The sequence below is a fragment of the Diaporthe citri genome, assembly GCF_014595645.1.
Source record: "Diaporthe citri strain NFHF-8-4 chromosome Unknown scaffold_7, whole genome shotgun sequence".
In the NCBI taxonomy this organism is placed as follows: Eukaryota; Fungi; Ascomycota; class Sordariomycetes; order Diaporthales; family Diaporthaceae; genus Diaporthe; species Diaporthe citri.
The window spans coordinates 1,019,127-1,046,865 of record NW_025064852.1 but is presented as its reverse complement, the minus strand read 5'-3'; the positions used below and the strand labels follow the sequence as shown (position 1 = coordinate 1,046,865).

The 27,739-nt window shown below is 55.6% G+C and overlaps 12 protein-coding genes across 12 annotated transcripts; 9 read left to right on the top strand and 3 right to left on the bottom strand.

Annotated features, from left to right (window-relative positions):
- Positions 1-906: 906 nt before the first annotated feature.
- INS49_013526 (uncharacterized protein) lies at positions 907-2,966 on the bottom strand (the record flags this gene model as incomplete). Its single annotated transcript, XM_043174225.1, has 2 exons — positions 907-2,576; positions 2,654-2,966. The coding sequence occupies 2 exons, from the start codon at positions 2,964-2,966 to the stop codon at positions 907-909; spliced, it is 1,983 nt and encodes a 660-aa protein (XP_043021170.1).
- A 1,520-nt stretch (positions 2,967-4,486) lies between these two features.
- On the top strand, positions 4,487-6,079 carry INS49_013525 (uncharacterized protein; the record flags this gene model as incomplete). The annotated part of the gene is made up of 1 exon (XM_043174224.1): positions 4,487-6,079. The coding sequence occupies one exon, from the start codon at positions 4,487-4,489 to the stop codon at positions 6,077-6,079; it is 1,593 nt and encodes a 530-aa protein (XP_043021169.1).
- A 936-nt stretch (positions 6,080-7,015) lies between these two features.
- INS49_013524 (uncharacterized protein) lies at positions 7,016-9,935 on the bottom strand (the record flags this gene model as incomplete). The annotated part of the gene is made up of 3 exons (XM_043174223.1): positions 7,016-7,122; positions 7,194-8,994; positions 9,054-9,935. 3 exons carry the CDS (start codon positions 9,933-9,935, stop codon positions 7,016-7,018), a joined length of 2,790 nt encoding a protein of 929 aa, XP_043021168.1.
- Positions 9,936-11,523: 1,588 nt separating this feature from the next.
- On the top strand, positions 11,524-15,273 carry INS49_013523 (uncharacterized protein; the record flags this gene model as incomplete). Its single annotated transcript, XM_043174222.1, has 7 exons — positions 11,524-11,555; positions 11,617-12,328; positions 12,390-12,462; positions 12,516-12,981; positions 13,059-13,230; positions 13,291-13,584; positions 13,651-15,273. The coding sequence occupies 7 exons, from the start codon at positions 11,524-11,526 to the stop codon at positions 15,271-15,273; spliced, it is 3,372 nt and encodes a 1,123-aa protein (XP_043021167.1).
- A 1,252-nt stretch (positions 15,274-16,525) lies between these two features.
- INS49_013522 (uncharacterized protein) lies at positions 16,526-17,759 on the top strand (the record flags this gene model as incomplete). The annotated part of the gene is made up of 4 exons (XM_043174221.1): positions 16,526-16,593; positions 16,700-16,958; positions 17,058-17,198; positions 17,250-17,759. The coding sequence occupies 4 exons, from the start codon at positions 16,526-16,528 to the stop codon at positions 17,757-17,759; spliced, it is 978 nt and encodes a 325-aa protein (XP_043021166.1).
- Positions 17,760-18,278: 519 nt separating this feature from the next.
- Positions 18,279-18,794, top strand: INS49_013521 (uncharacterized protein; the record flags this gene model as incomplete). The annotated part of the gene is made up of 2 exons (XM_043174220.1): positions 18,279-18,335; positions 18,564-18,794. The coding sequence occupies 2 exons, from the start codon at positions 18,279-18,281 to the stop codon at positions 18,792-18,794; spliced, it is 288 nt and encodes a 95-aa protein (XP_043021165.1).
- A 388-nt stretch (positions 18,795-19,182) lies between these two features.
- On the top strand, positions 19,183-19,453 carry INS49_013520 (uncharacterized protein; the record flags this gene model as incomplete). Its single annotated transcript, XM_043174219.1, has 2 exons — positions 19,183-19,345; positions 19,410-19,453. 2 exons carry the CDS (start codon positions 19,183-19,185, stop codon positions 19,451-19,453), a joined length of 207 nt encoding a protein of 68 aa, XP_043021164.1.
- Positions 19,454-20,555: 1,102 nt separating this feature from the next.
- On the top strand, positions 20,556-22,261 carry INS49_013519 (uncharacterized protein; the record flags this gene model as incomplete). Its single annotated transcript, XM_043174218.1, has 4 exons — positions 20,556-20,616; positions 20,679-20,831; positions 20,864-21,024; positions 21,080-22,261. The coding sequence occupies 4 exons, from the start codon at positions 20,556-20,558 to the stop codon at positions 22,259-22,261; spliced, it is 1,557 nt and encodes a 518-aa protein (XP_043021163.1).
- Positions 22,262-22,309: 48 nt separating this feature from the next.
- Positions 22,310-22,548, top strand: INS49_013518 (uncharacterized protein; the record flags this gene model as incomplete). Its single annotated transcript, XM_043174217.1, has 2 exons — positions 22,310-22,481; positions 22,544-22,548. The coding sequence occupies 2 exons, from the start codon at positions 22,310-22,312 to the stop codon at positions 22,546-22,548; spliced, it is 177 nt and encodes a 58-aa protein (XP_043021162.1).
- Positions 22,549-22,873: 325 nt separating this feature from the next.
- On the bottom strand, positions 22,874-23,628 carry INS49_013517 (uncharacterized protein; the record flags this gene model as incomplete). The annotated part of the gene is made up of 2 exons (XM_043174216.1): positions 22,874-23,447; positions 23,624-23,628. 2 exons carry the CDS (start codon positions 23,626-23,628, stop codon positions 22,874-22,876), a joined length of 579 nt encoding a protein of 192 aa, XP_043021161.1.
- Positions 23,629-24,943: 1,315 nt separating this feature from the next.
- Positions 24,944-26,350, top strand: INS49_013516 (uncharacterized protein; the record flags this gene model as incomplete). Its single annotated transcript, XM_043174215.1, has 6 exons — positions 24,944-25,081; positions 25,168-25,217; positions 25,275-25,338; positions 25,416-25,914; positions 26,054-26,241; positions 26,348-26,350. 6 exons carry the CDS (start codon positions 24,944-24,946, stop codon positions 26,348-26,350), a joined length of 942 nt encoding a protein of 313 aa, XP_043021160.1.
- Positions 26,351-27,169: 819 nt separating this feature from the next.
- Positions 27,170-27,710, top strand: INS49_013515 (uncharacterized protein; the record flags this gene model as incomplete). The annotated part of the gene is made up of 2 exons (XM_043174214.1): positions 27,170-27,214; positions 27,327-27,710. The coding sequence occupies 2 exons, from the start codon at positions 27,170-27,172 to the stop codon at positions 27,708-27,710; spliced, it is 429 nt and encodes a 142-aa protein (XP_043021159.1).
- Between the last annotated feature and the right edge of the window lie 29 nt (positions 27,711-27,739).

The window sequence follows — 27,739 nt, the reverse complement described above, 5'->3', positions numbered from 1 at the left end:
GACAGAGGAATGGAAAATAAGAGGGACATCTGTGAGGAGCAGCTACCGCACCGTTCAAGCCTGGCCAACATTTCTCAGATCCGGTGCACTCGTGAGGTCCTTATGGAACGTGATGTGAACGCAAGACCTTTCTTCGACTTTGAGCAGAATGTAACACCATGTCACACGCGACGAAGCTGGACCGGTCCCAGTTGACAGGATCCCTCCCAGTCTGCAGCGCATCTAGTCTGGTCTGTTCTGAACAAAAACGCTCCCATTTTCCGCTCACATCCGCACAACCACTACGAAGATAGTTAGATAGATGGCTAGCTACAACAGCACCAAGCAGATAGAAAACAAAAAGACCCGTAACATGCAATGTCCGCCCCGCTCATAGTAGGTAGCAAATAAAAATCAGGGAGAAAATCGACACCGATGTACAAAAGGAAAAATACCCCCCAAGAAACCCATACCGGACCAGACCATCTGTCAATCAGCCCGCCTTCCTGGATGAAAGGGGTCATGCGTGGCGTCTATTAATACCCAATAACGCCTCCCCGGCCAAGATTTCCCCGGTTCCCTAACTAGCTCTCGACGTCTTTTTTGCTGATGAAATTCCAGGCAAAATAAGAGAAGGAAGAGCACGGCTGTTCGCGAGTAGGCAAAAGCAGACATCAAGAAAATAGGAAAGAAGAAAGGGAAGGTAGGTATAGGTCAAGCAAGACGGAATACAAGAAGAGGAGGCGCTGCTGAATCCCGCTCGGTTCAATCCAAACTGCTCGAACATCGTACACAATAGGTGGAGGGCGGTTGCCCGCTTAGCTGACAGATATGCCACGAGTTCGATGGGCCACTTGAGTGACCCAAAGACTATTATTGAGGACCGCTCGTTCCCAGTGGGCCGGAGCACAACAGCTACAGCTGCTATCAGACAGACCCATTCTCGACAAAATTGTCATTGATGAAGATCAGGTCCTCCAGCCACTCGTCCCCGGGCGGCCCGCACAGCATGGTGTCGCCGCAGTCGGGCGGCACAGGCGACGGGCTAAGCTCGTCGCCCAGCGGGCTCGGCGCGAGGCTGCTGGTCGCGAACCCGCTCGAGTGGCACGTGTCGCCGTCCCGCGTGGGGCTGGGGCTCGGGTCCAGGTCCGGCGGCGCCAGGTGCTCCATGTCCACGATGTCCAAGGACGGCAGGCCGTCCAGGCGCATGTCCATGCCCAGGTCGTCCTCCGTGGTGGTCATGATGGCCGCGCTGTCGTGCCTGCTGCCGCCCATCGGGGCGAAGCTCGGCCCGTTGTGGATGGGGTTGTTTCCGCTGAGGTGCGGCTGGGGCGGCTGGCTGAGGTCTCCCGGTGGGACTATCGTTGGCGGCGCGTTGGGATCTGAGGCGGTGGCACCTGGCACGCCGTCCTTCTTCTTCGGCGGCCTGCCTCGCTTGGCTGGCTCCTTGCGTTTTGTCCCTGGCGGAGCCCCGATGCAGTTGCCCCTGCCTTGGTGTCGGTGCAGTGCGTCTGCTCGGCTGAAGTCGCGGCCGCAGGGGCACACCCACTTCTTGTGCACATCGTGGGTCCGCAGATGTCTTCGCAGGTCGTGAGACCGCACAAAGAGTTTCCCACAGAAGCCGTACGGACATTTGTACTGTCTGTCGTCAAGGTGTGTTTGGATATGCGCCTTGCAGTTCTCCTTGCGCTCGAAGAACTGCCCGCACGTCTTCTCCTCGCTCGAGCCGTCCTTATTAGAAACCTGCTCGACCCATTTGCATATATATTTCTTGTTGGCGTCAGTCCCTGTAGTGGCCGCCTTGTCACTGGCAGTGCTGGCATCCTGTGCCGCAGCGCCTCCAGATGGAGACTCAGTCTCGCCAATGAGCTCGGAAATCTGTTCTGGCTTGATGGTGGACTCAACACGGTATTGCTCCATGTCGCCGTCCGCCAGGCTCACCACGCTGTTGATACTTTGTAGGCTCTGTGTGCGCTGGTGGGCGCGCATGCGCCGGCTCGGACTTGGGGACTGGCGGCTTCGGTTGGGGCTTCCAGATCCTCGCGGAGTTCCCATTGGGCGGAGATCGGGTGCGGTTTGTAGGAGATTCCCATGGGGGTGTGGGCTTGCGTGAGAGAAGCTGTGGCGGGTGGGTGAGGGCTCTGGGGTTCGGATGAGGGTTTCTATGACGGCTTCTCTCGTGGGAGACGGCTGCCGTGCCTGCAGCAGGGAGTCCTTCAGGGGATTGCTGTGGTGTGTTGGCGAGGGCTCGGGGGTAGAGACGAAATCTCTGAAGCTTTGCCGCGTGGGAGACTGCTGTGGTGTTCGAATGAAGTTCTGCATATCGGGAGCGCCTGGGTCGGGCCCGGGACTGAAGCTGGTACACAGGGGAGAGGCTGTCCGCGACGGGATCATGGACGACTCTGGGGCCCCGCTGAAGGGGTTATTGTTGAAGGGAAATGTGGTCTGGCCCGGAGAAGGCATAGGAGACGATTCATAGAAGGAACCGCCGGGTACTGAGCCTAGAGGACCGCCAAAGCCGGCCAGGTCGAAGTTTGTCAACTCCTCGTTGAGGCTTTCCAGCGCCGTGCCAGGAGACATGACTGGCGAGTAGTATGCTGGACGACGGTTAGCGACTTCTATTCACCTGCGGCGTGTCTGTGTCCTTCGCGCCGCCCAATGGCCGGAAACGCACCCATGTTATCCTCGAAGTTGTTCGGGGCAAAGACATCTCCGACGCCGATCAGCCCGTTTGAATTGGCCCTCATGGGGCTGTGGAGGAAGACGGGCGGGCGCAACTGGTGATTGTTTGGCGTTCGAGGAAGATTGGGGATGGCGCTCAGGCTCTGGCCGCGGCGGTGGTGTGTTGGTGTTGAAGGCATGGCCTGCGGTGGCATGTGGAAGTTGTTGAACTCTGTGTCCTGGCCTTGGCTGTGCTGCTGCTGGTTGTGCTGCTGAGGCTGGTGGTGGTGCGAGTGCTCGAACTTGAGGGGCGAGCCGGACCACATGTTGATCTTGAGGACCTGGTCTTGGAGGACGCAGGACGCAGGCAAGATTTAACCGGGGAAGTGTTCACGGGATGGATTGGACGGTGGAGCAGCTGTAAACAATGGGAAGCGATGGTGGGATGGGCTACGGATATGGGAGGACTAAAAAAAGGAAAAGAGCGTTGCAACAGGCATTACGCAGGAGCCTGATTGGCCGCCTCCACAGTTTGTTGCAGCTGAGAATGTCAACTCTGCATGTGTACTAGGGTGTGTGTGTACGTTTCTGTGTGTGCGCGCTCGCGGGATGTTGGTCGGTCTGGATGGCATGGGGGTGTGTGTTTCTGTCTGTCTGATGTGGTGCCTCTTGTCAGCCTTGATTTCGCGAGGACGTGCCAGGCGCCAGCCCAGGTGGATTGGGCGTTGGGTGGGTCGTCATGACCTTCCGGGCATGGTTGGATGGGGCCCGGTCAACATTGTGACGATCTGTTGCGGGGCAACCGTTTTGGAGACGCGATGCGACCACGAACGGCGCCGGGCTCGCGTTTCGTGGGCCATAGCTCCCGCGCAGCCCAATCCCCGTCCCAGCAGTCCCGTTCCCGCTCCACCTTCCCCGTTTTGCCCGTTTGGGCCTTGCCTGCTGTGCGGCCTGCTTCTGCTCTGCTCTGGCCCGAGGCGGACGTTTGCGCCAAGAAACGAGCGTCCCGCCGAATTGCAATCCTTGACCTTGCCGGATGAATGAATCCTCAGGAATTGCATCATCATGAAACCCTCTACACCCCTGCCCTTCGTCCACCGCTCCCGGTCAACATGTCCAAGATTAAATGGTCGCCAAATCTCAACATGCCATGCTGGGTTCTGGCTTTTGAAGACTCTGCCAACTCATCAGTCACGAAGATAAGATCCATACCCAGACGTCAGGCCGTCAGGCCGTCAGCGGGTCTGCCTGACTGTCTCGCTTTCGGGAGGACATGTCAGATGTGCCACAGCATTGTACAGCGCACCCAGCTTTTCCCCGAGGATTACTGTATTCCCGAGTCATTTTCTCGTACCCCGATGCCTCCGGAGAGGCCAGCGCTCCACCTCGGAGCCGGCCATTTGTCGCAGGTTCTCTTGTTCTGGTAGACGGTCGCTCGCTGTCTTGGACAGATGCCTGTGCCACGAGTCGAGATCTCCTGTTGATCGATGCCCTGAGCAGCCAGCTATTGAGCCGAGACTTGGCGACAGGTCCCGGCCCTGCCTGCTAGTCTACCACATACGCTTACGGCATTTAGATCCTAGATTAGATCCCGTGAGTCCTGACATCACCAAGATGCCCAGAGGCCATATATCCAGAAGTCTTGTTCTTTAATGTATTAGCAACGATTTTCTATACGTCTTCTTTTAATTTGTGTTGACTACTCTGCAACACTCGATTGTCTTCTCGGGAAAAGCCTGCCGCTCTTCGTAGCATCCCAGCTTCTCCCGCCTGGAGACCGGCTGACCGAGACGGTTGTCCTTGCAAACTGTAGGATAACCTGTGGGATTATCGAGCCTCTGGGGCCATGCAACTCCTCGACTTGATCGACAAGCTCACAGGGGCAGCCGAGCCAAGACCGGGCCTGCATCCAATCCCGGGAACAAAGCCCCTGACTCTCGAAGCCGCCATATGCCCGCCTCTGATATATTATATAGCACTGCTTTTCCTTCCTCCCTCTCCTCCGCATTCTGTCGATACCACAGCCGTAAAGCTGCTCCGAAACGGCTTCGCTCTCTTGGCAGGCCTGCTCTTCATCCGTCTCCCTCTCGCGTACCATGTCCCCCAGAGTATAGGCCTGACGTATCAGCTCGGGCTGGTTGGACTCTATGGCGGCGCGCGCGTGTTGGATGTCTTCTTTATCTCGCCCTACCTATTCGGTCACATCCCCCGGCGGGTGAGGTACAGGCATGAGTCTCGGGTTGGCACGCCGGTCCTTGAGGGCTTCCGCGATGTAAAAGGCCTCGATAGTCCCACCAAGCCGCAAGCCGGATCACCGACCAGAGCTACATCAGGGGAAGGCGACACTCTCGCACCCACGGCAGACCTAGACGGCCCAAGCCAAGACAGCCTAGGCATCTCGGCCACCGACCTCCTGGACAACGTCAAGGGCGCCCTCCCCACCTCGCTGGGCGAATCGTACCACCTCATCCACCGCGCCGCCGCGGGACCCGGCCCCAAGCCCGTGACCGAGCACGCCGCCACCGAGGACGGCTGGCCGCACAGCTTCCACGGCCGCGCCTCGTGGGCCCTCGAGCTCGAGCTCTCCATGCGCGGCGTCGGCTTCACCTGGTCCACCGCCGACGTCCGCCACACCCGCAAGACCTGGCTGCCCACCGTGCGCAGCCGCCTGCACAGCATCCTCGCGCGCGTGGTCCCCGTGCTGGCGGTGTGCTTCGCCGTCGTCCGCGCCGTGCACGTGCGCTACGGCCTGGAGGACGTCGAGGGCGCCGCGTGGGGCTCTGCTGCGGGGGAGCCCGTCGACCTGTTCGACGCCCGCCTGCCCCTCCCCGTGCAGGTCCTCCTCACGGCCGCGCTGGGCGCCTTCCTCATGAGCGCGTTCAGCTTCGCCCACTCCGCCTTCGCCATCGCGCTGAGCCCCCTGGCCCCGCACCCGCTGGCCTACTTCCCCCCTCTTTACACGACCCGCATATGGGACATAAAGTCCGTCAGGCAGTTCTGGAGCTACGGCTGGCACCGGCTGTTCGCGCGCTTCTTCCTCGTGTACGGGATCTGGCCGTGCGAGTGGCTCGAGCGGAGGCTCACGGGCAAGGCGGAGTGCCAGCCCGCCGACGTGGGCAAGGTGCTGGGCGGGTTCCTGAGCAGCGCGTTCTGCCACAGCTTCGCGGTGCGGGGCGTGCTCGGCGGGGAGTGGGCGCGGGCGACGGGCGAGGCTAAGTTCTTTGCCGTCAACGGCGTTGCGGTCGTCGTGGAGGAGGTCGTCAAGGGTGCGGTGATGGGGCGTCGGAAGAGGGCGGCTGGTGGTGAGGGCGGGCTGGAGAGGTGGTATGATGGGTATGTTGGGAGGGCGTGGTGGATCTGCGTGCTGCTGCTAAGTGGTAGGAATTTTGCCAGAGGTTGGGTGAATGCCGGCCTGGTTAGGGAGATGAGCGCCTTGTGATAGGAGGGTCTTGATAGCATTGGCATCACAAAGTCACTTGTTGCAGAGCGCACGGAATTGAGGTTTTCATGTGTTCATTCGTAGCTCTAGGAGCAAAGGTCAATCAAAGTCTATCTGCTGCGTTCTCAGACGCCTCCGTCCCTCCCCTGGTTTTTTGGGTGTTCTTTTTTTTTTATTTTTTTTTATTTGGTCCCCAGCAAATCACCTCGACCCCACGGAGTAGGGGAGAAAGATGCGGGATGTTTTGCGTTTTGTTGATTTTTTTGGGGGGGCGCCCAGCGAATCGGTCTCAATCCCAAGGTTGGGAGAGCACGATGCGGACTTTTCTGTGTTTTGGTGATTTCTCGAGAAGCTCGGCGGATCGACTTCGATTCCGGTGTTGGGAGTGGTCGATGCGAGCTGTGTGGTGTTGGTGCTCAGCGGATCGAACTCGATCCCGAAGGTCGGGAGAGGACGATGCGAGCGGTCACGGACCCGTCGGTTTCCTTCGATGCCCAGCGGATCGTTATCGACCCCAGAGACTGGGGGAGGACGATGCGGGCTGTCGGGGGTGTCTTTCGGTCCCAGCGGATCTATCTCAATTCCTCGAGTTGGAATGAGGACGATGCGGTATGTCGTGGGATGTTGTGAGTTTCTTTTCGGAGGTGATTATGATGATTGGCCAACTGCCAAGGGTGATCATGCGTCCGGGGTCAGGACAGGTGGTGCCAAAATTCCGTCCCTGTGTTATTACAAGTTTTTGTGAAATGTGGTGATGTGCGCCAACATTCTTGGCTCGTCTGGGGTATGGTCGACAAATAAATATGCTTCGTCGGGGAAGACCACGTCGGTCTGCTCATTACTCGATGTGTGTGTATGTGTATTCTCGTTCGTTCGGTCGGTCGGTGGGCTCGGTTCGGTGGAGGAGGTAAGGGGGTCAGCCCAGTCGATGTGGACTTAGAAGTTCTCGTTCTCGCGATCCTCGTCGCCGTACTCCTTCATCAAGTCGTTGTTCCACTTCCTGGCCCACTCGATGGAAACAGCCTTCTTCTCATCGCTGATCACTGTTGGAAGATGCCTGGTCAGTACGTGGGAGGAGTCGAGTAGCAGGGGAGAGAACAAGACAAGCACATACCTTGGGTGCAGTACTTGCGTACCATGTCATCATCGTCAGTGAAATCGTGACCACACTCCTGGAGGTGGTCGGCCGCGTCGTTGCGCATGAACGGGTGGGTTGTGAAGATCTCAGTGCCCGTCTCGCAACCCTTCTCGGGGCAGGACATGATGTACAGTCCGTAATCATCGCTGAACTGGTACCCAAAGACCCAAGGACGGTTGGGGCGGCCGCGTGCCTTGGAACGGCCCTTCCTCTTGTACTTCGGCAGCCTGTGCAGCTTTGAGACAGTGATAGTGCCGTTGTCCGTGTGGCCGAGATCCTCGGTGGCTGGCTCCGGCTCCGGCTCGTCGGCCGCAGCGTTGGGAGGGCTGCTCCTCCTGCCTTCGTGTCCTCCAGTGGCGGAGGCATCATTGGCCGGCTCGGGTGTCTCTCGTCGGTCCAACATGGGCGGAGGAGACACACTACCAGGTCCGTCGGCTGCTGCAATTGCAGGCGTAATCGGCTCCGGGATGGGGCTCGGTGGTACCTGAGCATTCCGAACCCTTCTCAAGAGGCTTTCAATGGTCGCAAGACTGGGCTCGCCGACTGGAGCTGCAGCCACAGGTGCCAGAGGCTCTGACGGTGAGGAAACCTTGTTCCTCTTCGCCGGCTGCTCACGCTCTTCTTCATCGTCGCCATCGTCATCGCCGCGAGATCGCTTGCCCAACGAGGGTCTGACAGCATAACGGGAAGACTCGGCGGCCGTCTCCTGTCCCTTGATGGACGCAGGCTCGGCAGTCGTGCTCCTTGGCTTGATGAGTGGAGCGTCATCATCTGAAGAAGGCTCGGCAGTTGTCCTCCGTCGCTTGATAAGCGGGGCGTCATCATCTGAAGAGCAGTCTTGGTCTTCAGATGCGCGAGCGCGCTTCGTGGAAGCCGAGTCGATGTGACTGGCCCGTCGCTGCGGCGAGGAAGTGAGGTCGACGACATCCTGCTCCGCATACATGGGGGCAACGGGCGCTGGCTGCTCCAAGGCGTGTGCGCTGGCACGTGCGGCCTCATCGCCAGACTCTCCGGCTGCTGCCTCGGGTTGGGCAGTCGGGGATGGAACAGGGGAAGCAATCGACGACAGGACGTGGCTGTCGTTGTCGTCCAGCTGCTCAGCCGGGCCAGGAGCTCCAGGGGATGAGCTGTACGGGTTGAAAATGCTGAATTCTTCAGATTGTTCGGCCGGCTTGTCGGTGTCAGGAGACGGACCGTCAGGACCCTGCTCATCTTGGTCGCCGGGCTGCTCGGCTGGGCCAGAAGCGCCAGGGGCTGAGCTGTTGCGATCGTCCTCATCATCACGTGGCTGGGCTGTATTATGGCGAGCAGGAGCCCGAGTTGCATGGCCATGCGCATGATCGTATCCCTTGGCCATGTCAAAGGCACCCCAAGCACGGTTGACGAGGTCATCTTCGCCTTCGGATTGCTCAGCTGGGCCCTGGAAACTGGGAGATTGGTCGGCAAGATCACCTCGACTTCCAAGTTTGTGGGCTGGGCCAACAGTGCTGGGAGTCTTGGGCAGAAGGCCAGTCTCGTCACCGAAGTCGAGAACATCTTCGTTCCGTCCGAAGTAGCTATCGTCGCGCTCCTCGCCGTAATCGTCTTCGTAGTTGTTCCTGATGCCCTGCGCGAACGAGGTTTCAGCCTCGTCTGCGTCATCGGAGCCGTCGATTGGGTCAGGCTCCTCTGAAGGCGGAATGGTATCATCGACCATTGGAGATGGAATAGTATCATCGGCCTCCGGAGATGAAATGAGCTCATTGAATGTCGCTCTGGGAGCGCGATTGAATTGATCCTGCGATATTCTGTTAGAATAGGTTCGAGAGGCTCCTGCATGTTTGTACAGCCACATACCTTGGCCGTCTGACCAGCTTCGCCATATTCCTCGAGCTTCTTGAACATCGCGACTTGGAAACGCTCCGCACTCTTGTGCTCATCTGAGCCCTCGCCGAAGACATGGGAGTAATTGTCGAGCATGAGCCTTATGTCATTGAAGAACGCCTCCACGAAATATCCGGGAACCGTGTTCAATCTGTCCTTGATTATCACAAGGTCACGTGGCTCCCTCACCATCTCAAAGTACTTGGGCGACTTCTCCTTAGTGACAGGTGTCTTGAAACACTTGCTGGATCTGAATCTGTGCATGGAGTCGAACAGCTCATCTAGCTGGTCGTAATCCATCTCGACAGGAGGGGGAGGAGGGGGAGGAGGGGGACTCTTCTTCGGCTCTTGCAGGATTACGTATCCAGAGGTGAATGCAGACCCGTCATGGTCTTCAAGGAATGCCACGTGCCGGGCTTCTGGGCACGGGTCTTGTCGTTCTCCGGTCTCCCGGCCTGATTCCTTCACATGCACAGGCTCGTCTGGTGGGCTGGACCGCTTGAGTACGTCCAATCGTGCTTGGATGACGGCAGACTCTTGTGGTATCTGAATACCGTTGTCCTCCAATGCACGAGTCAAAATTTGGGTTTGCTCTTCCAGGAGGGTTGCTTTCTTGATGAGGTCGTCCTTCATGTCATTTACGCCTTTGATCCCGATAGCATCAGGGCTGAGGTGCGGGCCATGGTTGTAGATGACTAGGGGTCCACCTAGACCACCATGCACCTTTGCCGGATAGTGTTCCACGACAGGCCCAAATACCTCCTCTACCCCCTTGATCCACTCCACGAGGGAGGGAAATCGAGCTTCCAGATCCATCATGTACGTTTCGTGTTCCTTGAAAAGCTCGGCGAACATTCCGGTTTCCGGGTTGTTGTACTTTGAGCAGAGTGCCAATGCCTCACTTCTCTCCAAACGAGTCAAATGTCGCCAACGGTTTCTCAATGGAATGAGCTCTTCCACCACAATCCTGAGAAGCTTGTTGCGCTCTTCCAAGGGCTGGCCGAGAGTTCTGGTGAACACCGCGTTCAACGTGATGAAATCACGCGTGACCTCTGGGCCACAATAACTGCTCCATGCCGGCGGTTGATTCTCCAGAGGCAGGTACATATGCTCCAGTCCGATGAACTTAGGCATTGTGTTGCTGAGCCAAGGCGACGATGTGTCAGAGATGTTGTCTGTACGGCAATGTGTGGTGCTTGGGTGGGGAGACGTTTGTTGATCGACACCGACGATGTTTTTGTTTGGTCGGATGAGGTATTGGTCGAGTGTTGTGTGGATGAATAGACACCTGGGCACACCTGCGTGTAGATGGTTTTTGGCGCCGGTAGCTATGTATTTGCTGCTGGCAGAGACTTCGGCGCCACCTCGGGTTGGGGGTGTGTAGTGTCGGGGCTGGAAGTATTGGGGGTGTGGAGATTGCTGATGAATTTGGAGGCGTCGACTGATAGATGTTTGGGTACTATGTCGAGTGATGTTTGGGGGCGTTGAGTCGAAGTTGTCGACTGCCTGAGTAGAAGACGATTCGTGGGTGGGTCTTGTTGACCTGGTTGCTGGCTTGGACCAGTTGACAAACACTTGTCTTGCGTGCGTGTAGCTGAGCGAAGTCGATGTGGCCAGACTGGGCACAAACTCGCAGCAGTCAAAACGAGAACCTGCAAGATAGATTGCACTGGAAGGATACGAAGTAGTGGTAGTAGCTGAAGCCAATACGCATGCCTTTGGGAAGGAATTTTCAAATGGGCCAACAGGGGCAGGTAGTGATGTCGGGGTGAGTGGACGGTTGCTGAGGAGCGGGCGTGGAGTGGTGGAAAGTTATGGCCCTGGACTTCAAACGGCCACCTGGGTGAATGGTTTCCAATTCACTGCCTAGGTATACTAAGCCTCAGTGAATACCGCCAACATACAACAGCTTTTGCAGTACTGGCCCTCGGTCTCCCAAGATGGGTGCCCACGCAAGTTCTGCAGCCACTTGCTCTACCTATTTCTTCCAGGACATACTCCCGTGGTCTAGAGCAAGAAGCACCCTACTCAGATACATTGTATCTAGTTACTCGTCAGAAAGACCCAGCTGAATAGCCTCGCAACGAGCCTGGTGCTGGCAACTCGTCTTCACTTGCGAGTCTTGCCGAGTTACTGCCCGCCCCGTCTTTGCAAGTCCCAGGGGTTTCGCAAATTCCTTCCACGAGACACCACCGCACAGTGAAATCAACAACACCTTGAAAATACTTAATGACAAGTCTGCCGTCGCCATCCACAGCCATTTCCCATTTCCTACCTCACCCTCTCCTCGCCATCCACACTCAAGCTTTTCATAACAGCAACACACCCCACCCTTCCCTGTCAACGACACCTTTGCGAACCCATCACCAGGGTAGGCCGGACTGCTCTCTGTTCGGGCGGCCTTACAAGGAATACCGATAACAAAACCAACAAGGCGCCTGTAATGGCTTCCAACGACGTGGGCTGCCTTGACGGGTAAGGAAGCAAACACCATGTTGATACGTCTAGTATCGCCGTTGCTAATCTTTTCATCCAGTGTCCTAGGCTTCGACATGGGCAGCACAGAAACCCGCGTGGTTCTTGCGTGGGATGACGGCGCCAATGTCCAAAAGCGGGTCATTGAGAATCGCGATGACACACACACCCTTCTCAATGCCACAGCCCAGTTCTCAACTCGCGTTCTCGTACACGATGACGAACCCGTCAAGTACTTAGGCAATGCCAACCAAGTTAACCGCGAAGAATCTTCGGCTAAATTCATACCCTACATCCTTGTTGGCAAGAACGAGAAGTTGAGGGAGCAATACCTCATCCTCGAGCGACTGTGGGACGAGAGAAAGAAGGTCAGAAAGTCGGATTTCCACACTCGTCTGGAGGAGGCGTTCAATCAATTCCTGTGCTTCGTTCTCAAGAGAACGAAGTCCGCACTTCAGACGTACAGCAGCGACGGAAAGCAGATACAAATCAAGACGGTCGCCCTGACGATTCCCAGCCAATGGGATATCAACTTCGAAGAATTATACAGGCGACTGTTCACGCGAGCCTTCCTGCAAATCTTCGACGATACGCCCCAGGCCGCTGCTCGTGACATGTCTGTGGTGTTCCACACGGAGGCAACTGCACTTGCACAGTACATCTTCCACGAGGCTTCTCACACGGGTGCTCTTGGTGGAGGCATGCCCCGTATTGGCACAATACTTGGCAGGCCTAATGCTCAGTGCTTGATCGACTGCGGCGGACACAATGCGGTGAGTGAACTGTCTACCATCATAGCCTGGGCCATTACCATTAAACATTTGGCACGTACAGAACAGCACCTTGACGCAATTCCATCCAAACAAGGATGGACATGGTGTGCTATATGAGCTCGCAAAACCACAAGGTAGGTATCCAACGGCCCGAAGTTCCAAGACAACGCTAAAGATAATGACAAAGGTGCCGGTGGTGGCTCCGAGATGTGGATTCATGATTTGTTGAATCAGCTCATCGAGCAGTACCGTATCGAAAACAAGGACCAGGCCGAGTTACCTCAAGGGTTCTATCAAGACCTCAAGCGAAAGATCACCACAAGTCTGGGAACCCTCATGCAGGAAGCCTTCGAGTTTATAACATGCAAGCATCCGAGGGGGTTAAATCAACCGGTCTGTCTCAGGATTGACGAGGAAATGTGCGAGAAAGCCTTTCAGACGGGCTTCAAGCACGTCAAGGCCATGATTGAGAGCCAGCTGCAGGGACTCGCAACCATCAAGCAGGGATGGGCAACCAAAGACCACGTCGTCACCGTCATTGTGTCTGGTGGATCGTCTCTGCATCCCGGGTTCATCAATTGGATCAAGGAGCTCTGCATGAAGCTCAACCTGCCTGCGCCACTGTTCACGAAGGCAATGGAGATTCACTATGCGTAAGTTGTGTTCTGAGCTGACACCTCCACCGTCGACCGGATCTCTTCTAGACCTGCGCTAACAACCATTGCTTCAGGCCCGCCCGAATCGCCCTCGGTGCTGCATACGCATCGCTCGCTTCAGATTCCGTTACGTCCTTTGCAGAGAAGTGCGCATTCGGCCTTCAGAAGGGCAACGTCATCAACCAGGGAGAGAACGATGAGCACCTCGACTTGGAAGGCTTCGCTAATACCATCTGGTACAAGGAGGTTGGTTGAGCCCCTTTCACAACGATCTGGTTCTGCCATTTACTGACATGGTCCCAATAGCGGGGTGCTGTACCTGTGACGGTTGTTGCCACAGGCGATCAGGCCGAGTACCGAATCGTTTGCGAACCTTTCCTCGAATCTTACCGAGGGGTTCTGCCAACTGACCGAAGCATGGCCCGAGGGTCGAGCTACGACTTCTTGAACATCGGAACTCTGCCCGACGGTTACAAGCACCGCATCGAGTTCAAGCTCAATGACAAGGAGGAGCAGGTTGAGCTCAAGATTTACCGCATTCCAAAGCCCCTGTGTAGCAAGCTGGAGAGCTACGCTCGTCAAACAGCCAGAAAGGATAAGGTACTCTGTCTTGGTCCTTTTCCCGTTCATGTTCAGCCCGGCACACGGTGTCTGGTAATCCAGCAGTCAACCGATGAGATTGACTCCCAAATCGCAACCGCCATGGAAGATTACCACGATGACTCCGACTACGATGATACCGACCTCGATGAGACTTATCGTGATGACTCCGAGGGGGATGACAGCTACCGCGATGATACCGAAGGGGTTGACAACTATGGCGACGATGCCGATGGCGCTATTGACTACCCCGACGATGTCGACAATGAAGACATGCCCAGCAGCGCCCGCCCCGGCCCATCCTCCGGCCTCGGCATCTCTCGCCACGATCCGGGCCCATCTTCGGACATCAACGACTCCCACAGGCGAGACTACACCAGCGGAGAAGACGATGAGGCGGAGGACGATGATAAGGATGATGGGCAACTTACATCCGAAAAGCGGCCCAAGAACCGCAGTGTAGGCCAACGCTTGCGAGCCGCTAAACACCTCGCAAAGATCAAGGTAAAAGAGGCGCGAATAGCTCACAGAATGGCGGTGGCCGCAGTAAACAAGGATAGACGACAGAAGCAAGGACATGGTCAGCCTTCGGAAGCGCGGAAACAGCTACAGCAAACGCAGGGAAAGTTGGAGCGAGCGAAGAGAAAGCTGGAGCAGGTGCCTGATCGATTCGGCGCCAGCCTCCTGCATGCGGACGTTGATCACCAGGCCGCTGCATCGAATAATGCTGGAATAGCGAACAAGGCCTCCGCTACCAATGCATTCACTTCCACCAGCAGCAACTCTTCTTCCGCCAGAGGTGCCATTGCTTCCAAGGCCGACACAGCCCGTGCCACTGGCAACGCGTTCAGGGGCTCCAGAGATGTATCGGGCAGCGCTGCTTCCTACAGCCAGACGGGCTTTGGAGTCCCCGGTGGAACGCTGACTACCGCATTCGGTGCTCGCCCTGGCCCACCCACAGGGCCTCCGCGGAACAACACTGTGTCATCCAGCGGAGCGGCCTCTTCCAGCAGATACATGAGATCTTCCTCCATGGATCCTGGATACCAGGGCAGCGCTTCTGCGACCTGGAAGCGCCCAGCTTCTCCCGAGGATGACGACCGCCGCCCCAAGAAGCGCACTCACACGAGTGGTGGAACCCTCAGCGGCGCGGCTGATATCCGAAGGCAGAATGGCTCTCGTCGCGAGCCTGGCAGAGATCGCGACACAATATCCTCGGCTAGACAGCACTCAGCTGTCTCGGATTCCCGCCGCGATCCCTTGGAGAGGCGCGACGGCAGAGATGAGCGACCCTCCGCCGACACGGGCCGTTATCCCAACCTGCAGGCGCCCTCCCGCAGAGCTGCTGGAGCTCAAGAGTTCACATGGTCCAACCGCTACCGAGACCAGAACCACGAGGCCCCGGTTCAGCCCATGGCGGTGCTCAACCTCGGCCGCAACGCGTCCGCCAGCGGTACGCGACCTCTCGATCCGATGCCCCCTCCCCCTCGCCGCGACGACAACGCTGCTCCACGAGCTTCGCCTGCTGGCAATTTCGGCTCCAGGTCTCGTCCTTATGACAGCTATCGCCCAGCCTCAGGCTTTCTCTCTCGGCGGACCTCGGGCCCAGCAGGCAACTCTCAGCAGCCTCAGGGCTTCAACGATTGGGACCGTGACAACCGCGGCGGACACCCACCCAGGAGCGATTGAGAGAGCTCAAGGTGGGCAAATGTTACCCTCCAGGTTAGAGATGAGAGATGCTCTACTTTTTGAGCTGTGTGCGAGCGGCACAGTCTTGCTCTCGCCATAGCCTTCTCGGCTGTCACCTGGGACAACCACCCAAGAATCTGTCCGGTAATATCTATGGACGTACTGTATCACCTCTGTTGGCGGCTTTATTCCGACAGCTTCTGTCTGAATTACATGAGACGAACGCCATTGCATCTTTCAGGCTTTTGTCCTGGACATGCCTCGCCATTTCTGTTGGCAGCTCTGTTTCGGCTGCTTTTACTCCGAACGCCATGGTATGTTTTACTTCGAGTTGTGGGTACTGTGTGGCGCTTTTGTGGTTGGATGCTGGTGTTCAGGAGTTTTTATTTGGGGGCTGCTGAGATACCCTGTGTGTGATAGATATAATTATGGTTCACCAAAATCTATGAGAAAGTGCATGTGATAGTATTTCTACTTCGGTGTTGGCGGCTCAGGAAGCCCTTTCCAACACCATTGGGGCCCCTTGAGAATATTTATATAGACATGTGTGCCAAGTTCTGTCAGGTCCGGCTTGTGTGTGGTCAGTTGTGAGGCCAATTGTTCCTGATTTTGCACCATGAGCTGGCAAAATCTGCAAAACATTCCTTCGGCGGGAGGCCAAAGTTTGGCTGACACAACTCATCGCAGCAACGGAAGCAGGAGTCATGGCACGGCTGCTTGCATTAGACCCAGAAGAGCAGCAGCCACAAAGACCAACGATGCCGAGACCCAGTATTTGGCCTCACTGACAGACACACTCTACTTGGAAATTTGAACGTCGTCTGAGGATTAAAAGGCCAGATACAGCTGGCGCTTTCCAATTGATCGACTTGCCTGTCTTCTAGGCTACATCTACTCCAAGCAGGTCTCAGGCTCTGTGCTTGAAGGCACTGCCTGGTCGGAGCTGCCGTTTGTTTACTCTTTTTCAAAGCGCGGCTTGCCCTTCCAGTCCGTACTACGCTCCGTTTCTTTCCCAAGCTTACCTTTCGATCTCACCGTTTTGAGGTCAGCAAGCCAGCCCTGACGTGCGAGTTTTGGTCTGCTTGCGGGTCCCCACTTCGACGCCTTCCCCTTCGGTCTCGCAGGCCCGTCCTGACTTCCAGCGTACAGTCCCAGGCTCGTCAACCACCAACCTCGACCTCAGTCCAAGCCACAGGCCCAACCGCGCTCCGCGATTATCTTCGACCAGGAGCAAATCCACTCCATCGTCGAAATGGAGGACCAGCCGCAACCTGATCAGGCCCCAAAGGCTAGACGCCTGCGTCAGAAGGAGCTCGAGGAGTAAGTCGCTCCACTGCAAACCAACGCGACTTTAGCAGCTGCCTCCCTCATCGCTTTGCAGCACCCGATCTTTGACTAACCAACGCGTCCGCGATCACCATAATAGGCTTCGCGACAAGCACCAGAGCGGCGAGGACAAGCTGATCCCCATCTGGCAGAAAGCCGGCCCCAAAGAGCCGCTGACTCCTTTCGTGGACGCCTTCTCCCGTACCGCCCTGGCAACTTTCAGCCCCGTCTGGAAGAAGAAGCTCGACATAAACCCCGAGTTCCTTGTGCTCGACGGACCGTACCTGGGCGTTTACAAGCTGATCCTGGACTGGATCAAGCTGTGCATTGACGAGGGAAATGATGTCAAGTTTCCCGACGTAAGTGGCCCCAGACAGGAATCCACTCTTCTACAGATTCATTGGCGTTCGAATGCCATGGTCGCATGGGGAATGCTGACAGCTCAACAAAACGACCAGATCGAGGAGCCCGAGACCAAGTCCAAGGAGAGTGTGCATGAGTACGAGCGCTCGCACCAGCTCCACGTCCTGCTTCAGGTCATCGCCGCGGCGAACTACCTGCAAATCCCCGAGGGTTCCCTTCAGAACGGCCTGAAGAAGGTAATGCCATGTCACCTTTTAGTCTTTGTATTCGCTTACATATTCTCGCAGCGCACCCCCGGAACCGCCCGCAAGCACATCATAAACCTTGGCTTTGTCGAGCGTATCTACAGCAACGAGAATGACGACGACCTCACCAGTGACCTGCGAGAGGCCGCCGCCATTTCCATCTTCGAGGCCTGGTGGACCTACAAGCTCGACACTCCCGAGTACGACCAGTACGTTTCTTGGCTCGAGCAGATGCGTATCGACTACCCCCAGCTGGACGAGGACCTGCACGAGCAGTTCAACAAGAAGAAGGAGTTCATTGAGGGCAAGCGCGAGGAGCGAAAGCGCGCGCGCGATGCCGAGTTCTCTGCTCCTCCCGTCGACACTGGCTTCGACAACCCGGATGCCCCTATCGACGGTGGCTGGGACTCTGTGGATGGCACTGGTGACGCTGGTGACGGATGGAACCAGGCTGCCGCGATGGTGTCCAACGAAGGCGGTGCCGGTGCCGACTGGGACAAGACCACCGAGGAGGCGCCTTCTTGGGCCGCTCCCTCTAACAGCATGTGGTAGATCACGATCAACAGCGTGCCGACCCGGTGTATGCATTGCTTGCTTGGAGCGGAACAGGTCTGAAAAAGGTAGTTGAAGAAGAGCTCTGATTGGGAAAGCAGTCTAGAAGACTCTGCCGGATCCCTCTGATAGGTACCAAAATACCATGATGCCTTCAATACTTCTCATATGAATAATTGCTCCCGTGACGTCTTCTGTTGATTTGTGCTGTTTTTAGTTGATCCGAAGAGCAGTCAACCATGCCTGTTCAGAGTCGTCTGTACGAGATGAGGTCGCCTTTAAGCCCCGGCCAAGCCTCTCCCACTCGGGTTGTGGGGGTTCACGGCCGACCATTTTGGCTCTGCCACCCACGAGCGGATGCAGGAACAAGACTCGTGTCCAATGGCATGGCCTCGCCTATTCAGCCCTACCGGGATGTTCCCCAGAAACAGGACTTGCTGCTCCCGCCCACCTGCGGTTGAGGCTATGCCCTTGTGGAGTTCAGTGGCACCGTGCCGTCATTCCGGTATTGGCTTCGTAATGCGCCACTGGGAGGCTGCTGTCTTCGCTGCTCGGGCCTTCCGACCTGAGCGGACGGTTAGATATAAATAAAAGGATTGCCGTTGACGAGATGTATAAAAGTTCTGGATAACATCACACATCAACATTCATACTTGATCATTTACACGCAAAGCAATTTACAATTTTAAGATCACAAGCCTCTCCAAGAATTACTCATCAGTTTGAAGGAGTCAACACCATACCGATAAGCCGAAACAAAACCTCAGAACCATCAAATTTCAGTCACAATGGTCTTCGGTCTAGGACACCACCACCACAGGCCTCATCACGGACCCGGAGGACCTCCTCCTCCTCCGCCTCCACCACCACACCATCATCACCAGCCCGGCCCCCGCGGCCCACCGCCAGCGCCGCTTCTTGATTTCGGGCCCGGCGGCCTCAGGTTCTCGGGCGGAGGTCCGCATGGGCATGGAGGCCCCGGGGGCCCAGGGGGATTTGGAGGACACCACGGCGGCCCTTGGTGAAGGGCCCTGAAGCCAAGGGGACATAGGGGGAGGAAGCATCTTGCATAATTACGATACCTAGCCAGTGATTTCGAGATAGACGCATATTTGTGAATTCAATGGATCTTAACCTTAGCAAGTCACCCGTGTTGGTAGTGACCCAGAGTGAACCTCCTAGTTGGTGCACACACTAGCACACTTTCGCCCCCAGCGGATCTTGACCACACCACGCCGGACTGTCATGGGCCTCGCTACCTGGGAGATGGTTCGAAAACCTCTCTGATAGCTTTCGACACGAAGCGTTCCAGATCAATCTTGATTTCATTCCATCTCAGACGTTACACTCTACTTCCGCAATTACCGGGCCGAGTATAGAATCCGCACATCACGCAGATACAATATCCGGCCCCGAACTCACCATGGCATTCTGCATCCTCTTCCTAGTGCTCATTCACTTTGCTCGCCGCCGCCGCCGCCGCCGAAGCAGCAGCAGTAGCGCCACCGCCCGGGTGTGGCAGCCCTTTAAGAAGATGCGCCGCCATCCCTACTGGACGTACCAGAGGCTGCGGGATCACCTGGACGGTAAGCATCTTTAGCCGTATTCGGCTGTTCCTCAGAGTGCTGACCCTGCCGGCCTTTTTCAAAGAGCAATACGGTGGCCGCATCCTTTGGTCTCGCCGTTGCGCATAGATGGACCGCGGAACGCTCAAGTGTGTGGCTGGGGTGCTCGTGGCGGTGGTGGGTATGCCTTTCGCCCTGAGCTGGGGCTACGAAGGACCAAAATAATTTCAAAGGGTGTGCTGCAATTGCGCGCGTGTGGTTTGGGGCCCATGGATGACTATCTGCAGCCACTGCTTCTAAGAGAGGGCCTGGGAGACGCACCCGGGCAGTTGTCAATGACGGAAATGGACTGATGTTCGGGCCACGGCCGCCCAATTGAAGTGCAATCAACCTGCAATGAGGCAGCTAGTTGCAGCACCGCTGAGGGTGGCAAGTCGTAGCCGAGCGGAATCCTGACTTTTGGCTATAGGAAATGAGCCCCGGAAGAAGAGTCGACGTTGCTACCTCGCCTTGAGGAGCTTCTTCGATGGCCAAAGTCTTTCTCCTCTACGAGATTGGACTGCGTGGGAGTGTATTGGCACCTGCGACTTCAGGAGCGATATCTGTATCGATGGCGTGTGGCGCAAAAGACATAGTAAGTGAATTCATGAGCCATGTGCGTGGCTTTGACGTGCCAGGTGCCCCATATTTATTCTTTCTGTACAAATTCAGTGGGTTGGAGCAGAAAGTGAGCTCGCTGCAGCAAGATGTTACGTTTGATCGGCGAAGTGTTGGTGATTCGTGCCGCATAAGCGCAACAATCAATTCGCCAGCGGCAAGGCTGAGGCATGCATGCTCCCAAAATCGTCACCAACTGTTGCATTACAGAGGAGAATGGATGCACCCACACCCTCCGAGTGCGGTTTAGCCCCATACGGCGACTTCCTAGATTCCAATACCAACCAAACAGTGCACGCCGGAATGCGCAATCCACACTGAACTGACCATCTGGAACTGCTGATCAGCGTGCCAATGTGAAGCTCTGCGGCTCTCCGCAGCCAGCCACCAGCCAGTCTGCCGAAGTCCTAGCCATTGTAATGTGTCACTCTGCGGCGCAGCACGGCATAAATACAGTATATATGATTTTCCCCCTCTACAACCCAGCCCCAGCCATCAACATGCTGCCATACCTCGCGACAGCACAACAAGTATCCCTCACACCTCAACCTGCCATTGCTTCCACATCCTCAAAATGGGTCTATACACTAGGCTCCCAGATGAGATCAACGAGGTTGATGTGATCATCGCAGGAGGTACGTTGGTCACTAAGCTTTGTGGTGCTAAATCATCAACCGAGACTGACATTCCCAAATAGGAGGCAGCGCTGGTTGCATCATCGCCGGGAGACTCGCAGAAGCCGACCCAGACTTATCTATCCTACTCATTGAAAGTGGTCCGAACAATTATGAGGACCCAGCCATCGTCATTCCGGCCTTTTTTGGCTATCTCACATGGACCCCAGGGACAAGTACGTCAGAACTTACACGGCAAGCCCAGCAGGCAAGCTTGCAGAGAGGGAGCTACTTGTGCCTACCTCGCGCGTCCTCGGTGGCGGATCATCCATCAATACTTTGATCTACAGTAGACCGCAGAGGTCGGAGATTGATGCCTGGAAAACGCCTGGTTGGTCGGCGGACGAAGTGTTGACCTACATGAACGAGGTAAGAAAGATTTCGTACGCCCTATACTGGCCGGCCGAGGGCTCATTCTCTACAGCTCGAATCGTTCCACGGCCCTGGATCACAAGACTGCCATGGACACGACGGTCCCATCAGCATCACGTCTGGGTACCGCTCTCAGAGACTCGCCGACGATTTCATCAAGGCCGTCAACAATGCTGGCTGGCCAGAGCTCGAGGATATCAACAACCTCGACACCGTCAACGGCGTTCAGAGAATGATGCGATATGCCAAGTCTGATGGCAAGCGAGCAGACGTTGCCCACGCGTATCTGCATCCCAAGCTTCAGGGCGGCAAATACCCCAAACTCCACGTTCTCGTCGAAACCGATGTCGAACGCGTCTTGTTCGACGGCAACAGCAACGAGAGAGCGGTGGGGGTGGCCTTCCGCCCCTGCACGACCTTCCAGCCTGGCAGGGAGAGTGATCCGGTCAGGGCTGTGTCTGCAAGGAGGCTAGTGGTCATCTCGGGAGGGGCACTCGGCTCTCCACAGATCCTGGAGAGGTCAGGAATAGGCCACCCTGAGGTCTTGGGAAAGGCCGGGGTCCCGGTCACTGCCTCGGTGCCCGGGGTGGGAGAGAGCTACCAGGACCACCAGATCATGACCTATCCTTACAAGACTACCACTGGGCCGGATGAGACAATGGACAACGTCCTCGGCCGCCTCATGACGGGTACTCTAGACCTTGAGGGCATGTTGGAAAGGGGTGACCCGCTGCTGGGTTGGAATGCCGTGGACATGCAGTGCAAACTTCGACCCAGTGATGCCGATGTTGCAGGTCTAGGCCCCGAGTTCCAAGCAGCCTGGGAAAAGGAGTTCAAAAACCATCCCGACAAGCCCATGACAATTATGTCGGGCGTGAGCTCTTTCCCGGGCGATCCTTCTCCCGTGCCGGCAGGGCAGTACATGGGCATCGCGACTTTTACCCTCCACCCGTTCTCCCGTGGTCGCTTCCACATCTCAGGCCCCAGCATCGAGGACGAGCCCGTGCTGGACACTTGGTTCTGGGCAGAAAACGACTTGGACCTGAAGCAGCACATGTGGATGTACAAGACATCGCGAGAGATCGTCCGGCGCATGGAGACTTTCGACGGCGAGGTAGCCGGCGGTCACCCTGCGTTCCCGAGCCGGTCGAAGGCGTCCGTGGTCGACTCCAAGATCGCAGACGTTCAGGATATCGAATATACACCTGAGGATGACAAGGCGATTGAGGCTTAGTTGCGCGGACGCGTTGCGTGCTGCTGGCACTCATTGGGAACGTGCAAAATGGCTCCGTTGGATCAGGGTGGTGTTGTTGACCCCGAGCTCAACGTCCATGGCGTCAAGGGTCTCAAGGTTGCTGATCTCAGCATCCTGCCCGGTAATGTGGGTGCCAATACGTGTAACATAACTATGGCTGTGGGCGAGAAGGCTGCGGACTTGGTCGCTCGGGACCTCGGTTTGGCGGTGAACTAGTCCGGGGGCACATGATGGTTTTGAGGACTGAGTGGCAATTCTAAGTGTAGGACGGCTAGAGGGTACTCTATGTAAAGACGCACGACCCTAGTGACTGACTCCTGTTTACTTGACCCCCAGCGACTGCCACAAATGCCGGGCTTAAAGAGAAGATGGTGACGTCCTCATTGCTTCGTTTTCCCAATCGTGCTCCACTTGCCGCTTGCAATCCTCGAGACTGGATCAATAAAGATGTCCCGCTTGTCATGAACCTCGGGGCCTCACTACGCCTTTCGATAGCCAGAGGGTTGCTTTTTGACCCCTAGCACCCGAGGGTGTGTTTTCGGTAATGCAGAAGTTGCTGGCCTTCCAATGGCCATGGTAGGCACTGGCGACTTATCCAGCAATTTTGGTAAGGTCCATCATCAGTGCGACCGATGCCGGGTTGGTGTAATCTCCTGATTCGATGTGGTGCAGGGCTCCACAGGCTATGTGTCGGAAGCTGATGATGACCGGCAGCTCGCCACTCTGGATGCGGCCGGTGATATCTGGTCTCAACCCGGACCAAATTTCATACTGAATGTACCAAGCAACCATACCAGCCACCAGAATGCCGATATTCTCCTCCTTGCCCTTGCGTGCGATAGCGGGGTCCAGCCACCTCTCGTTGGGAGGTTTGAACTCGGCGTTGATAGCTACGAAAGCGGCGGTCGCCTTGACTGCACCGTTTGGGAAGTAAAGGAAGGCGCATGCGTTCTTTTTGGTATCTATTCGTCTTCCGGCCTCTGTACCCTTTGGCAAGGGGTACATGGGGCCCATATCCTCGAGCCTGAACTGCTGGGCCTCAGGGTTGAGCTTGGCGATCTCGCGCGGGACCCGGAAGCTGGCCTCCCTCAGGGCTTGGTCTCGGAGCCGTATCGGGGCCCTGTGCGCCTTTTCGAAGCTTGCCCTGACGGCTGTTTGGACGTCACTACGTGTCCTTTCGTCGGTGGCGCGATTCCAAGAGACTGGAGGGTTGTCGTAGAGTGAGTGACCATGTGAAGCACTGCGTGATGAGCCAATCCCCCATGGGAGGTGTATTCTGGGGAGCAGCTTGCGTATCAATATCACGACGCCTGCGATCCCGAGAGATGCTGCCACCGCGACAGCATTTGATGACTCAAGCAGTCTGCGGGAGGGAATCTGATGAAATAGGCCTGGGGAATAGGTGTTAGCTTTGATGTGAGGGTGAGAAAACAACAAAAGATTGAACCCACGTGTCTGCATGGTAGTAGCTTCGCTCCATGTCATCAATGGAGGACCCGAGCTCGAGGTGACCGTCAAGCTCAAGATGAAGCCCGTTCGCCCTATAGATGCCAAGGGCCGGAAAGGCGAGCCGTGTCTGGTGGTTCTCAGCACCGACTGGTGAATTGTCCTCGAAGACATGGCAACAACATCGGAAGAGTGTCTTCTTTTGATTGTTGTGCCCAGGATCTACCGCGGAAAGGTCATATGAGGTGAGAGTGTGCGCCGCACGCCTAGACGTCTGTCGTTCCAATGTTGTTGTCAGTTGGCTCGGCGCCTGATTACGTAGCTAAACCATCTTCGGCCAAATGCACATGTACAACAACCCCTCCGATCTGTGGATCCCTGAGGCACCCAATTTAGGCAGTATTTAAGCCCCTCTGCAGACCCCCCAAATAGCAGGGACACACAGATCTGCCAAGATTAATACGCAGACATCCGCGCCGCTACTCTCATTTGCAATCAATCATATCAAAATGGCGCAAATGACCTGCACAAGATGCACCACACCCTTTTTTATATACACTTTTTTTTTCATATATTTTCACCTCCCATATAATAAATACCTTCTCAATTTAATTATACCTTATATTAAATGATAGCTACTTCTTTTTTAATTTTTTTAATATTTATTTAAGGAAGGCAAAAGAAATGTTAAAGGTGTAAAGTATATTAATATTTAATTTTTAAAGCAGAATTTAAAATTTTAAGGAGGGTATGTTTTTAAGCAGATTTAAGTATATTTACCCTTCCTCCCTAGTAAATTTAATATAACTCTTAATTTTTACCCTTTTTTAAAATTTAACTTTAACTTAAGTTATTTTTAACTTTAATTTAAATATAAATTTTTCATTTTTTATATATTTAATTTAATAATATAGAAAAGAAATAAAATTAAAAAAAAGCAGCTTTCTTCTTATATATATTTTAAATGGATTAAAGCTAAATTGAGAGAGTTGATAGAAGTGCATATGAAAAAGGGTGTGGTATGTCTTGTGCAGGTCATTAGCGCCATTTTGATACGATTGATTGCAAATGAGAGTAACAAGACTGACATGTCATCTAGGCCTAGCTAGTGCTGGACTATCACTACGTCCGCTCACTTGCTCTTTTGGAGCCTGATCAGTTAGTCCCTCTCTCCACATACCGAAATCAGGTACTGCTATCGACTCGAACGCGACCATGCAAGAGCAGTTTCCTGGCCAGGAGTTCCCGGGAGATGATCCGACCAATTACCTTAACCGCGTCCCGTACGAGGCTCCGTTTGATCTCGCCCGAAGCCCGGGGAAGGTCCTCGATGAGCTGGGCCATGAATTCCGGGTACGAGTCTGTCTCTCCCGCCTCTCTCTCTTTCTCTTCTAATTTTCAAAGTTGGCTGAACTATTCTGCTTTTCCCCAATATTTAGGTCGGAATCAACGGATTCGGCCGTCTTGGCCGAGCCATCTTCTGCAAGGCGTGCGTACAAATTCGCTCCAGAATATCTTGAAGCTGCTCACGTCTTGGGCATCTTAGCTACGACACGCCTTACATCAACATCGTCGCCGTCAACGATCCTCATGTGGACGCGGCTCAAGCAGTAGGTCCAAACATGAACACCACTTCCATCTGCTTGCCCAGACACGTCTCATCAGCCTTCTCACAAATGTTTCTCAGGCAACCCTCCTCCAGGAAGAGCACTCTCAAGGCCGGCTCGCCCCAAGTGCCAGCCTCGAAATCCACGCGGAAGCTGCAGCTGACACGCTCCTGCTCAACGACACCGCCACGGGCAAGACCGCGACGGTCCAGTTCAGCGCGCAGGACGACCCGTCCGTCCTGGGCTGGGCCAGTCTCGGCGCTTTCCACGTTGTCGAGTGCTCGGGCATGTTCACGACCGTGGCGGCTGCGTCCGCACACTTGGCCACGGGGACAACCAGCGGCCAGAGTGAGGATGACGATGGCGCAGGTGGCGCTTTCAAGGTGTTGATTGCGGCGGCGTCGCCTGACGCGCCGAGGTTCTACCCTCGGGCCAACTTGAGGGAGTACCGGGTTGAGCAGAGCGTGTTTGCGTGTGCGCCGCCGGGGGATGACGAGCACCTCGCGGCACATGGGAATAATTCTGCTGTCGACGAGAATCATGTGTGGCAGTACGCCGATCACGTGCTTGAGTTGTTGAGTGAGTCTTAGGTTCCTTGCCTCTACTTGGTCATCACGTCCTGCTTCCAGGTTTGACGGGCCGATGGACCGTAGATTGTCCCTTTCAGAACCCGACCAAGACCACGCACGACTAACATTGCCTTTTCCTTTCTCATTAGGCCTCGTCCTTGCGCGGGACGGCGCAGCAGCAAGCTGCGGCATGGTTCATGAAGAGGGTCGCGCGCCCTCACTCCACACTCTATTTGTGGAGTCATTGCGCTGGGTTCTTGGAAATTGTCTTCCTCCTAGGGAATATTTTGACTACCTTGGTGGGGAGCTGGAGATGGGAAATTCAGAGTTTATGATGGTGAGTAAATGTTACTGCCGGGGATGTAGGGTACCGGAGGGAAAGGAAGATTGGGCACCGCCAAGGAAAAGCAATTAGTGCACTAAATCAAGTACTAATAGCATAGTAATGAAAGAACAGTAGCTCTGAAGAGTAGGCTTGCATGTGCACATGGGCACCGGTAATATCGCATCCACCCTTGTCCACACCGAACCAGCTCACATATGGCAAAGTTTGCCAAAGGCGAACAAGCATGCTTTGGACCCTGTTCACTGGACTCTTGACGATCAGAAAATCTTGGTCATTACTCACCAAAAAAAGCAAGAAAATAATTACTCAAATCGTTCCCTGCCTTCGTCATAGCGTCGAGGCGCAAGAAGCCTCGGCGACAAAGACAACCTGGCCGCAATATTTAATCACCTTTCCTCTTCCCTGTCCACCAAAAGCCGCACCATAACAGCCCACAAAAGTCCTGCGCCGGAGTTAGCCCGCCCAACCTTACCGAGATGGTTCGTCCAGAGGCTCGGCAGTGTAACGCTCCCCTTTCGGCGACAGCCAAGCACCAAGCGAGGTTTTCAAAGGGCGGTTAACAGTGGGGTTTTACACAAACAACCCGGGGCTTGATTTGCTGTTTCGGCGCCGCACTGGCCAAGAGGGTGGATCGCCGCGCCGACCGAGACACGGTCTGTTTAGGACCGCACTCTGCCAACGACGATCGCGCCACGCGCCACGGACCGGCCAAGTGCGGCGAGGTGTGGAGATAATGCGGATTTGTTTGGTACCAGACTTCAATAAATACTGATAAAATCCACAGATCTACTCTGTGGGCCTTCGTTTGTTGCAGAAACACGAATTTACCAGCACGGCTTTTTCTTTTATCACATTCGTTGCCGCTTTTAATGCTGCGGCTAAACAATCCTCCACAAAATCCCTTCTTTGTCGCATTAAAATGAAAACCAGCACGTTCGTCCTCGCCGCCACTATTGCGACTGCGGTATACGCCCAGAATTCCCCCCGAGAGAAATACAGTCGAAAATCGGTCACATCCTCAAACAACAAAACAAGTCGATGCCATCACGGGGAATAGCAAGACTCTTAAACGCCAGGATGCCGTGAGCAACAGCACCGCAGGCGCAGAAATAGAAGAAGCGGAGCCGGAAGAGCAAGAGCAAGAAGAAGAAGAAGAAAGCGAGAGCGAAAGTGAAAGCAGCAGCAGCGAGGAGGAAGAGGAAGAAGAAGAGGAGGAGGAGGAGGAGGAGGAAGAAGAAGAAGAAGGGGAGGAGGAAGAAGAGCCAGAGCCAAGTGGACAAGAAGCTGAGGCGGCAGATGAGGACGTGGTGATGGCGCCGGCAGTGGGAGGTGAAGCGACATCTCCCGCAGCTCTCATTGATGGGCCCTCCGGTCAAATAGCAATGGGGATGGGTGTCGAAAATGCGGACGGCTCGTGTACCTGCAACGTTGCGTGCCCTGCCGGCTCATTACCCATGTAGCCAATATCGTGACGGGCTGTGGAGGATCC